Source organism: Microtus ochrogaster, chromosome 5, assembly GCF_000317375.1.
Source record: "Microtus ochrogaster isolate Prairie Vole_2 chromosome 5, MicOch1.0, whole genome shotgun sequence".
In the NCBI taxonomy this organism is placed as follows: domain Eukaryota; kingdom Metazoa; phylum Chordata; class Mammalia; order Rodentia; family Cricetidae; genus Microtus; species Microtus ochrogaster.
The window spans coordinates 47,881,856-47,894,089 of NC_022012.1; the positions used below are offsets into that span (position 1 = coordinate 47,881,856).

General features: G+C 40.5%; 1 protein-coding gene across 1 annotated transcript in view; it reads right to left on the bottom strand.

Annotated features, from left to right (window-relative positions):
• Positions 1 to 2,239: 2,239 nt before the first annotated feature.
• The window catches only part of Acat1 (acetyl-CoA acetyltransferase 1), a 27,490-nt gene continuing 17,495 nt past the window's right edge, over positions 2,240 to 12,234 (bottom strand). The window contains exons 8-12 of the mRNA XM_005347357.3: positions 10,647 to 10,742; positions 8,658 to 8,771; positions 6,130 to 6,194; positions 3,478 to 3,635; positions 2,240 to 2,570 (exon numbers count right to left, since the gene is read on the bottom strand). Coding sequence (XP_005347414.1) covers positions 2,450 to 2,570; positions 3,478 to 3,635; positions 6,130 to 6,194; positions 8,658 to 8,771; positions 10,647 to 10,742 — 554 coding nt within the window. The 3' untranslated portion in view covers positions 2,240 to 2,449. The remainder of the gene's footprint in view (positions 2,571 to 3,477; positions 3,636 to 6,129; positions 6,195 to 8,657; positions 8,772 to 10,646; positions 10,743 to 12,234) is intronic.

Here is a 12,234-nt window from a genome sequence, read left to right on the forward strand (position 1 = left end):
AAAAAATAAATAAATAAATAAATAAATAAATAAATAAATAAATAAAAATAACAAATAACAGTTCTAAAGTCCGAAAGCTTCTGACAACTAACTCCTTGTTCTCAAATTTAACTTAGAACCCACTTCATGGTAAAACATTGTCAAAGGGCCTGAGGCCTCTTACACTCTTCTATTTCATTCTATCTGAACAAACCCCAAATATTCTGAATTATTAAACACGGCTTACTCCAAAAGTTGATAGTCAAGGATTTCAGGCTTGTATGACATTTACCTACATGTGTATGAACTAATACACTATGTGCATAGATTATGTTCATTGGTTGCATCATAACTCTGTTACTAAATATTAATTTTTTTCTCAAGTATGCCATTTCTACTTCCTGATTCAGAATCATGTTATTTCAAACTAAAGTTCCATTGAAATCAATTTTCAAAGTACATTAAAGTCATAGCTTAATTGATGCTAAATAGCAAGTGGAGGTAAAATTGGTGGCACAAACTTGTAATCCTAGCACTCCGATGGGGTAGGAGCATTGCCAGGATCAAATGGTAAGCATCATGAGGTAAATATCCATGAAGTTTATATATACACACACACACACACACACACAACATTCCTTCCATGTATGCTTGCGTGCCAGAAGAGGGCACCAGATCTCATTCTAGATGTCTGTGAGCCACCATGTGATTGCTGGGAATTGAACTCGGGACCTCTGGAAGAGCAGTCAGTGCTCTTAACCTCTGAGCCATCTCTCCAGCCCCTCAATAAAGTTTTTTTTTTTTTTTTTTTTTTGGTCTTGGTTTGGTTTCATTTTGGGTTTTTGAAGCAGGATCTCTCTATGTAGATCTGGCTGACCTGTAGCTAACTGTAGACCTGACTGGCCTGAACTCCAAGAGATGTGCCACCATGTCTGGCTCGCAGTAAAGTTTTATATATCCTTTCTTCTGTAACTCCACCTCTATTTATGTAGTGCTGGAATGGAATCAGTGCTTTGGGAATGCCAGGCAAACACAACCAACTGAGCTACATTCCAGGCCCTGTTCTCTCTTCTTGATGGACTGTTCCATTAATATATAGTGGCATTCTTTGGTGTCTTATATGAGAAGCTGCATCTGCTTGCTCTTAGCTTCTATTGAAGAGCATATTGTTTATTTACCATTCTGCCAGTGTTAGTCTATGAGTCTGTCAGTATTTCTCTTGTAGACAACACTTTGATCATGTTTTTAATTGAGATACTTTTATTTTTAAGTTGAAGCCACTGAAAGTTTGGGCTGAGAATTTTCCCCATTATAATAGTTCTATTGATTTCATTATTTCTTTCTTATTCTAACTTTGCTGGTTTACTGAGTTGGGCATGGTCTATTTTATTCTCTCTGGTTCTCGGTTCCTCTCAGAACTTACTCTTTTGCTCTCATATTTGTGATTGTTCCTCCTGCTCTGTAGGGTTCCTGTAAGGATTGTCAGTGCTGACTTAGTTGACATGAATTGCTATAGTTTATGCTCATTTGGAAGATTTAACCATCTACTTTTCATTGGTACTCACATAACTTTATTTGAAACCAATTTTGACTGCCCAAAGATTAAAGTTCAAAACGGAAAATATAAAAAGCCACAGTCTTACTCTGTTCATTCTAATGGCAAAATGGGAAGTTTGCTGGGTGTTAAACAGATGATTTGGAGACTTGGGAAAGTCTAGGAGCCTTGTTACTGCAATTGCAATGGTGATCAGCAGCCTTCCTGAAGAAACCCATCTGTGACCTAATCCTATTTCCTTGGATTATATTTAGATGTAAAAATGCTGGATCTCTAGTCTCATCAGGAGAGAGCCCCCATTACAAAGTATCTCTTGGGATGGCTTCCCTCTCCTTATACCAGCAGCTAGTGAGGTCAGGAAGATATCTCATATCTCTGGCATTGGCAACATAGTGTGCAAGTCCTCCCTGGTTGTGTGACACCAAATATGGGTCCTGGAACCAAACATCATCTGCAAGAACAACAGATGCTCTTTGTTTTGTTTATTCGAGACAGGGTGTCTTGTGTAGCCCAGGCTGACTGTCATGAGACTAGCTCTGTAGACCAGGCTGGCCTTGAATTCAGAGATCTGATCTGCCTGCCTCTGCCTCCTGAGTGCTAGGATTAAAGGCTGTGCCACTGGCACCTGGCTAGCAACAGATCTCTTAACCACTGAACCAGGTCTCTAGCACCAACACTGGTATTTCAAATAGTGGTGTCAGACTGTTCAAGTTTACCAAAAATATTAAAGGAGAAATTTTTATTTGTACTTTCAATAGGTTTTGGATATGATGATTATTTTTTTAAAAAAAATTTTAATAGAAAATAATAAAAAATGAAAAGCTTATGTTGAATATAAGCTGGCCCAAGAGAGTCAAGTTCACTTCAGCAGGGTTTCTGATCACATCGAACTGTCTCCTAAAACAGGCTGTCTGTCTACAGCTTCTCAATCAGCACAGCAGAAGCACCTCCTCCTCCATTGCAAATACTGGCCAGACCAAATTCTCCTTTCTTCAAGGCATGAGCCAAGTGAACAACAATCCGGGCTCCAGACATCCTAGGATCAAGAAAGCATTTGGTTCGTTAATGAAGGACAGAATTTAGAGCTAACCAGAAGAGTTTCCACTCCAAATTAACTTCTTGAAAACCTTATTAGCCAGAACTTGTAGCTGCATTAACTACATTTCAGTTTAGGAAATGAGTTTCAGGAAGAGGTTACAGCTCTTACAAAAGCCTAGGTTTTGTTTTCTTTACTATTCATCACTTTTAGTGTGCTGAATTGTTTGTGTTATCTTAACATAAGCTAGATAAAGAAAACACCGACAGAAGATCAGGCTGTGGAAAAGACTCTAGGGTATTTTCTTTAAATAAATAAATAAATCTTTATTATGTATCCAGTGTTCTGCCTGCATGTATGCTAGAACGCCAGAAGAGGGCACCAGATCTCATCATAGATGGTTCTGAGCCACCATATGATTGCTGGGAATTGAACTCAGGACCACAGTCGGTGCTCTTAACCTCTGAGCCATCTCTCCAGCCCTCTAGGGTATTTTCTTAGTGACTGATGGGGGGAGGCACCATACCGGAAATGATGATCCTGGATTCCATAACAAGCCATGAGGAGCAAGCAAGTAAGCAGCACCCCTTCTTGGCCTCTGCATCAGGTTGCGGCCCTGTTTTGAGTTCCTATACTGAGTTCCTTCAACCCTTTCCTCCCCAACTTGCTTTAGTAGTGGTGTTTTGTCACAGCAGTAGAAACTCTGACTCAGACACAGATTTCAGAACACAGATGTGCTAAGTCTGTGTTCGCTGTCAGACACAGATTTCAGAACACAGATGTGCTAAGTCTGTGTTTGCTGTGGGATGTGATCACCCAGAAATCATGTTTGAGTGACACAGTGAAACAGCTGATAGATAGTAGAGGCAACTATTAACTTGGGCGGGTTATTTGTTACAGTACTAACCCGATTGGATGGCCCAGAGAAACAGCTCCTCCATGGATATTCACTTTTTGAGGATCAATCTCCAGCATTTTAATGTTGGCCAGTACAACCACACTGAATGCTTCATTTACTTCCCACATGGCAATGTCTTCCTTTTTCAATCCTGCATATTTAAGAACCTAAAAATAAATTTTAGATGGTTATCCAGATATTTAGCAATCAACTTGTTTTTGTTATTTTCTGGAATTTTACAGTTTTGGTTTATATTTCCCCCTTGATGTAGTTAGTTACTTAAACAGGAAGGGCTTTTCTTTTCTTTTTGAAAGTTTGTTTTCAAATTTTGCTTTTCTCCTTGTATTATAATCAGAATTTTGTTTTCCATGCATTATGATGTCTACTTTTAAGAGATACAGAAATTTTTAGGTAACTGGACATTCCACATGTACTCTACATGACAGTACATCATGCTGTATGTCCCTAACATGTATCTTGCTGGCTGTATGTTACTTAGTTCTATGTTCTTGCAGAGTTTTGTCTGTTCCCACATGTCCCCTCAGTTTCCTTAGAAAAGCTGTGGGGTTATCTCAGACACAAATACCTTTTGTGAAATCTTGATCGTGTTTTGTTTCACTAGTTCCTCATCTTGAGGGGAAGGGATTTATGTGCTGCTTAACCTTATGATAATAATAACTTTTTTAAAAAATATTTCTTTAAACAGCTAGGATTTACTTTTGGAATGCAAAGATTGTTTAACACATGAAAACATCATAGAAACAGGGTGAAGAAAAACTGAAATTATTATTTATTGTAATTGATACAGAATAAACCGTTAATAAAACAAAAAAAATATTTATTTATTTATTATGTATACAATATTCTGTCTGTGTGTATGCCTTCAGGCCAGAAGAGGGCACCAGACCTCATTACAGATGGTTGTGAGCCACCATGTGGTTGCTGGGAATTGAACTTTGGAAGAGCAGGCAATGCTCTTAACCTCTGAGCCATCTCTCCAGCCCCCGATAATAATAACTTTTAAAAAATATTTCTAGGGCTGGAGAGATGGCTCAGAGGTTAAGAGCATTGCCTGCTCTTCCAAAGGTCCTGAGTTCAATTCCCAGCAACCACATGGTGGCTCACAACCACCTGTAATGGGGTCTGGTGCCCTCTTCTGGCCATACACACAAACAGAATATTGTATACATAATAAATAAATAAATAAATATTTAAAAAAAATATTTCTAGTTTGCCATAGCCAGAACATGGAAACAACCTAAATGCCCCTTAACCGAAGAATGGATAAGGAAACTGGTACATTTACACAATGGGGTACTACACAGCAGAAAAAATAATGACATTTTGAATTTTGCAGGAAAATGGATGGAGCTAGAAAACATTATTTTGAGTGAGGTAACCCAGACACAATTATCACATGTACTCACTCATATGTGGTTTTTAAACATAAAGCAAAGACAACCAGCCTACAAACCACAATTCCAGAGAACTTAGACAACAATGCAGACACTTAAGAGAGACTTACATAGATCTAATCTACATGGGAAGTAGAAAGTAGAAAAAGACAAGATCTCCTGAGTAAATTGGGTGCCTAGGGACCTTGGGGGAGGGTTAAAGTGGGGAAGGGAGAGGCAGGGAGGGCAGCAGAGAAAAATGTAGAGCTTGATAAAAATAAAAATTTCTAAAGTCCTCTTTCCTTAGAAATTTTACCACTGGCTGCAAATCTAGAGCATTAACTTTCAAATGTATCTGTTCCTGTCTGAGATCTGCAGCTACTTGTGTTGTGACTGAACCTTCTCTAGTCTATGTCTACATGCTCCTTTTTTTTTTTTTTTTTTTTTTTTTACCTGTAAACTATTCCCAGATGTCAGCTCTAGCTGGATGGGCAGTATACACCTGCAGTCCTAACTCTCTGGAGGCTGAGGTAGGAGGATCTCAAGTTCAAGACCTTTTCACACAAACAAGAGGTCAAGGTGAGGACATCCCTCGTAAGCATATATTTGCTGAACACATCCGAGATCTCCGAACCCTGAACCCCTGAGGTTCAGGGGTTCCACATCCTGAGCATCTTTGTTTGCCTGTGATCTCTTAATGTGTTCACACAGGCTTGGTATGTCTGCCTTTGAAAGCACAGAAAACAAAGTGGATTTATTGTATCTAGTGTTAACTCTTCCCTGCAAGACATACAGTCCATGGTTCCTGTCAGCATGGAGAAACCTCTGCAAGCAGCTACTTACTTTCTATTCTAGACTGGGTACCGTTCCTTTACCACACCAGGTGTATGCATTCAGCATCATATTTACAGGTGATGCAGCTAGCCACTTATAATCTGTTCTAATGAAGGTAGTTTTGAGGTTTCCTCTCATAACTATTTTCTGAAGTGAACAGACTCAATACCAAGTTATCACTGTTCTGCAAATGAACATGTAAAATGTAAAAACTGCAATCTTTTTTTTGGGGGGAGGGATTTTCGAGACAGGGTTTCTCTGTAGTTTTTGGTGCCGTGCTCTTGTAGACCAGGCTGGCCTCGAACTCAGAGATCCGCCTGCCTCTGCCTCCCGAGTGCTGGGATTAAGGGCGTGTGCCACCATCGCCTGGCAAAAAAACTGCAATCTTAATACAATAAGCAAAGCACAAGTTAGCAAAATCACCTTTTCTTACCTTAGGTACAGCATATGCAGGCGCAACTGGAAAATCAATAGGATCTACAGCAGCATCAGCAAATGCTGAAAAAGAAACACTGTTAAACTCTTCTACATATGCCCAAAGATTCATCCATGTATATAAGACTCAAAAGCAAAGCTAACAAGTAAATGTGCATTGCCTAATCTCTGTGCCGTGTGTGACTGTATTTGCTCTTTTTTATTTTTTAAGGCAGGGTCTCACTATGTAGCCGTGCCTATGCTGCAACTTACTCTATAGACCAGGGTAGACTCATATTCAGGACATCCCTGCCCCAACCTTCTAAGTGTTTGGATTAAAGGTGTATACTACCACACCCAGCTACACATTTGCTCCTTTCGTAAGATTCTGTTCTTAATAAAATTTAGTCTCTAAGACACTGATTTGTCTGGAAAGAGGTTAAAACTGTGGCACTAGGACAGTGGCTCTCAACTTTCCTAATGCTCTGACACTATAAATACAGGCTCATGTGTGGTAACCCTCAACCATAAAATTATTTTCATTGCTACTTCATAATGAATTTTGCTACTGTTCTGAATAGTAATGTGTCTGCTATGTGACCCCTGTGAGGGGTGTGTTGGATCACAGGATGAGAACTGCTGGTCTGGGAGCAGTTGCAAGCATATGCTGTTCTACCAGAGGACCAGAGTTCAGTTCTCAGCACCCACACCTGTCTCTAACCCCTAGTGGGCAATGCTGGCACATGAGAAGTGAAAGTGAAGCATGCCCCCGGCGATGCTGAAGCACGCATGGGCAGCCCATTTATATTGGGTTTCATGATCTAAGTTGATGAGGACGACTGACCAGGTCTCTTCCTCAAGGAACAGGTTCCACCAAGAAACAAACTTGGATCGCTAGATTAGGAGTCCAGAGCATTAACCATTACACCACAAGAGCTGGTGCATCAGGGGTAGAGCTCATAAGGCTGTTAGTTCAACCCCAAGTACCACAAATATAAGTTAGTCATGACAAGCTAAGAATAAAATAGTAAATGTATTATAAAGTAAATTCTATTTACAGAGAAGACACTGTAAACAAACTGCACTTTCACTTCCTGGCTGCCTAGACCCCAAATAATCACAAAGATAACAGAAGCTATTAATTACAACACTGTTTGGCTGATGGCTCAGGCATATTTCTAGCTAGCTCTTACATCTTAAATGAACCCATTTCTATTAGTCTATGTATTGCCATGTGGCCCTGGCATTACCTCATTTTCTGCATACATACCTTTTCCCCTCAGTGCCTGGCTACCTGACTCCACCTACTTTTTTTTTCTTTAACCAATAAAAGCAACACATACAGAAGGACATCCCACATCAAGACACAACAGATTTTAAAGGTAAAAATAAGGACTGACATGATGTCTCACTCAGTAAAACACTCACTATACAAAGTATACAGACCTGAGTTCAATCTCTACATCCCAAGGAAAGGTAGAAGGATAAAACCAACTCCACAGAGTTGTCTTCTGACCACCACATCTCATACATGCAGACATTGAACAAGGTTTCTCTTTGTAATAGCCTTAGCTGTCCTGTTCTACAAGGAACTCACTTTGTAGACCAGGCTGGCCTCAAACTCAGAGAGATCCATCTGCCTCTGCTTCCTGAGTGCTGGGATGTGCCACCATGCCTGGCATGGATTTTTGTTTGTTTGTTTGTTTTTAAATAATACTCTTTTAAAAAAAAATTGGGGCGGGGTATTTGTGTGAGAGTGGGCATATGCGTGGCATGGCACCTGTGGAGGTCAGAGGTGGGAATGAGTTCTCTTCCTTCTACCATATGAGTTTCAGGGCTCCAACTCAGGTTATGAGACTTGGCAAGAAGCACCTTTTACCCACCAAAGTACTGCCAACACCTTAAATAATTAAATTATTATATATTAACAAAAATATTAAAGGAACTTCTACATCAATCAAAATAGAAAGCCAAGTCCACTATTCTGTGTTACCAAGGTGATATCCTGTTCTCAGAACTAAAGATTGAGAGGAACGCCTAGGCCTCCAGAGGCAAGAAAATACATGCACACAGAATTTTTAACTAAATAAGGAAGGAAGAAAGAAAGGGAGGGAGGGAGGGAAATAAAGAAAGAAAAATGGTCAAACCAGGCCTCGTGGCACAAGCCCATAAGGAATGCTGTGCCAGGCAGATAAGATCAAAACCAGCCTGGACTAGACAGAATGAGTTCAAGCCAGCCTGTATGACTAAAGTGAGACCCTCTGAAAAAGAAAGCCTCAAGAAGCAAGCCAGATGCAGTTTTCCTCCATGGCCTCTGCATCATCTCCCACCTCCAGGTTCCGGCTTGAGTTTCTGTCCTGACCTCCTTTGATGATGAACTGTGATGTGGAAGCATAAGCTGAACACATCTTTCCTCCCCAAGTTGCTTTGATCGTGGTGTTTCATCCCAGCAGTACTAGCCCTGACAGACAATGTGTTTACAGTTTACTACCCTGGATTCCCAATACCAGAAAAAGAGAAAAGGAAAAACAAGGTGAGAGCATCTACCCGCGATTCGTGCTAGTGGCTTCACGTTGAGCCTCTTGGCGGCCTCTGCAGTCATGAGAACCACAGCAGCTGCTCCATCGTTCAGTGTGCTGGCATTGGCAGCTGTTATTGTGCCTGAAATCAACAAAACGTAAAATCACACATTCTTCTGAGTCCATCCTCTTCTCTCCCACCAATACCCACAGAGCACTGTCTGCCTTGTCAAATATATAGACAAGTTATAGACAGGCCTGGAGGTGATTTCTGCCCAGGAAACATGCGCAGAGCTGGCTCTACAGTGAATGTCTGTCTGCAGTAGTGGAGGCACTGGTACGGGACTAACTCTCACGTTTCTTCTCAGCATCCGCACGGCAGACACTATGTATTTCCAAAGCCATGTCAGAATCAGGTGTTCTCTACAGTCACCTGAAGTTGAATACTAAAATCACTCAGCTATATACTTGAAATCATTTTGTGTACATAGTCAACGAAGCTATTTAATATTGACAATGGAAACCCTGCATTAGTCTATTTATTTATTTATTTCTGATTTTTCAAGACAGGGTTTTTCTGTGTAACAGCCCTAGTTGTCCAGGAACTCACAGAAATCCTCGGGCCTACACCTCCCAAGTGCTGGAATTAAAGGTATGTGCCACCATGCCTGGCTTATTTTGTTTTCTTTTAATTTTGGTTTTTCAAGACAGAATTCTTCTGTGAGTAGCCCTGCCTGACTGTTCTGGAACTTGCTCTGTAAACCAGGTTGACCTCGATCTCATCTCTCTCTGCCCTTTTCTTTCTTTCTTTTCTTTTCTTTTTCTTTTTTTCTTTTTTTTTTTTTGAAACAATCTTGCTATGCAACCTTGACTGACTTGGAAATCACAGAAATCCGCCTGCCTCTTCCTCCCAAGAGATCAATGACCATTTCCACTTTAACATGTATTTTGTTTTTTAAAGGTTTTTTTGTTTGTATTGATTTTTTTTCTTGGTTTTACAAGACAGGGATTTTCTGTATATCCCTAGCTGTCCTGGAACTCTCTCTGTAAACCACACTGGCCTTAAACTCAAAAGCCCCACCTACCTCTCTATCCTGAGTGCTGGGATTAAAGGTGTGTGCCACCACTGTTTACAATATGTTTTTATTATGCTGACAAAAAGGCGACTGGTGATTTCTATACTTAGAACTGAGCAACTCTTTCAAGAAAGAGGGAAAACTAACCACAGATTATCATAGCTGCACACAGCCAACCTGGAAAAGCTTATATTTTCTCAAAGTTGAGGGCTCCAAACCACTCAGAAATTTAGTGCTAGGCATATCACTCAATAGAAGAGTACTTGCCTAACATGGACAGTCTCCCAAAAGGATATTCAGAACATAGACTCCATTTGTCCCAACATTCTGGGGTTACATACACTAAGAGAGGCTTATTTATATATTTAGTATATTTATATATTTAGTATACCAGTGAACACAGCCATCAGCAGAAGCCTCAAGGAATGTATTATGTAAATTTGTATTTTTCAGTTCACAAACTATGGGGATACCTGCCTCTGAAAATTCAATTCTCCAGCCATGTTATATAATCCCCTCCCTCATGCTAGGACTTAATATATTAAAGGTATGAACTGTTAAACAAACTTAAACATACCTTGAATTTTTATTATTTGGCTAATTTTATTTGAATACAGTATCTATACATGTTAAGTAACATCTAGATGTTTTCTACAGTTACTTTGTTTAAATTGTTAGGTAAGGGCTAGAGAGAGATGGTTTGGCAGTTAGCACTAGCTTCTCTTCCGGAGGAACCCAGATGGCAGCTCACTGCTGTAACTCCAGTTCCAGGGATTTATAGGTCATCTTCTAACCCCAAGGACACCAGGTCCAAAGTGGTGCACTGACACACATACAGGTCAAAGACACAGAAAAAAAAAATCTTTAAAAAATGTTAGGCAAATCCAATAATAAACATTGCATAATAATAAACATTGCATGTCTGATTTCTTAGTACGTACCATTTTCTTTCTGGAACACAGTCTTCAGCTTTGGCACTTTACTGAAGTCAACACGCTTGTACTCTTCATCTTCGTTCACCACCACATCCGGTTTACCTAAAATTGAGATGCTAAGGAATCACGCAGTCCGGACAACAAATGGCCCCTCGGGGAGAAACTGCTAAACATGGTACCTCGGACGTGCTTTAAGCCATTCCAAACAAGTGTCCATCTAGAAGTGAAGCCTACACCCACAACCCATTATTCTACCCGCCCTCATTTTTGAGATATGATCTCTCTATGTAGTCCTGGTGGTCTTGAAGCTCAGTATGTGGACCAAGCTGGCCTCAGATGCACATACATCCTCCTGCCTGTGCCTGCACTTCCCGTCTCCCAGTCCTGTCTATGATCACAGACCTCACTGTACTTCAAGGGTAGAGCCCAGCCAGTGCTGCATGATAAAGCGTTCCTATCACCCACACACACTGATCACTGGGAAGTGATCCAAACCAAGTAATAAGTCTGTACCATGGATTTGTTGGACTGCTTTCTTTGACTCAGAGCTCTAGAGGTGGATGCCATTCATCCTTCATTTCTGGATGTTGACTTCTAATATAAATCCCTTTTAAAAAGTACTCTTTAGGGTCAGTGAGGTGGCTCAGCAGACAGAGTGCTCACCATGCAAGCTTGACAATCTTAGTTCAATCCCCAGAAACCATGTAAATGTAGCAAAAACCAAAACTGATTATACAAATTGTCCTCTGACTTCCACATGCAGGCCATGGAGCACACGTGTACACATACATATGCACACTAATAATAAGTGTAAGCGGCGCTGGATAGACAGCTCAGTGGTGAAGAGCATACACTATTGTTCCAGAGGACTCAAGTTTGATTCTCAGCACCCACGTGAGGCAACTCACAACCTCCTATATCTCCAGCTTGAGGGGCATCTTCAGGATCCTGTACTTATGTATATATAAATCACACACAATATAGTAAGAATAAAATCTTTTTAAGAATAAATGTAAGGTCAGGCAGTGGGGGCACATGCCTTTAATCCCAGCACTTAGGAGGAAGGGACAGGCAGATCTCTCTGAGTTCAAGGCCAGCCTGGTCTACAGAGGGAGATCCAGAACAGGCTCCAGAAACAGGTTTCTCTGTGTCGAGAAACTGAAAGTAAAAAGGAGAATAAATTTAAAATGTATCTGCTATATGTCACTTACATGAGAAAGAATTCTTTTTGGTTTGTTTATTTGTTTGTTTGTTTGTTTGAGACAGGGTTTTTCTGTGTAGCTTTTGGAGCCTGTCCTGGACCTAGCACTTGTAGACCAGGCTGGCCTCGAACTCACAGAGATCCGCATGCCTCTGCCTCCCGAGTACTGGTATTAAAGGCATGCGCCACCACCACCCGGCTGAGAAAGAATTCTAATATATACATTTTCTCAAAAACAGTTAAGTACACCAGCTTTCCTTTTTTTAAAAAAATTTATTTATTTATTATGTATATAATATTCCTTCTGCATGTATGCCTGAAGGCCAGAAGAAGGCACCAGACCTCATTACAGATGGTTGTGAGCCACCATGTGGTTGCTGGGAATTGAACTCA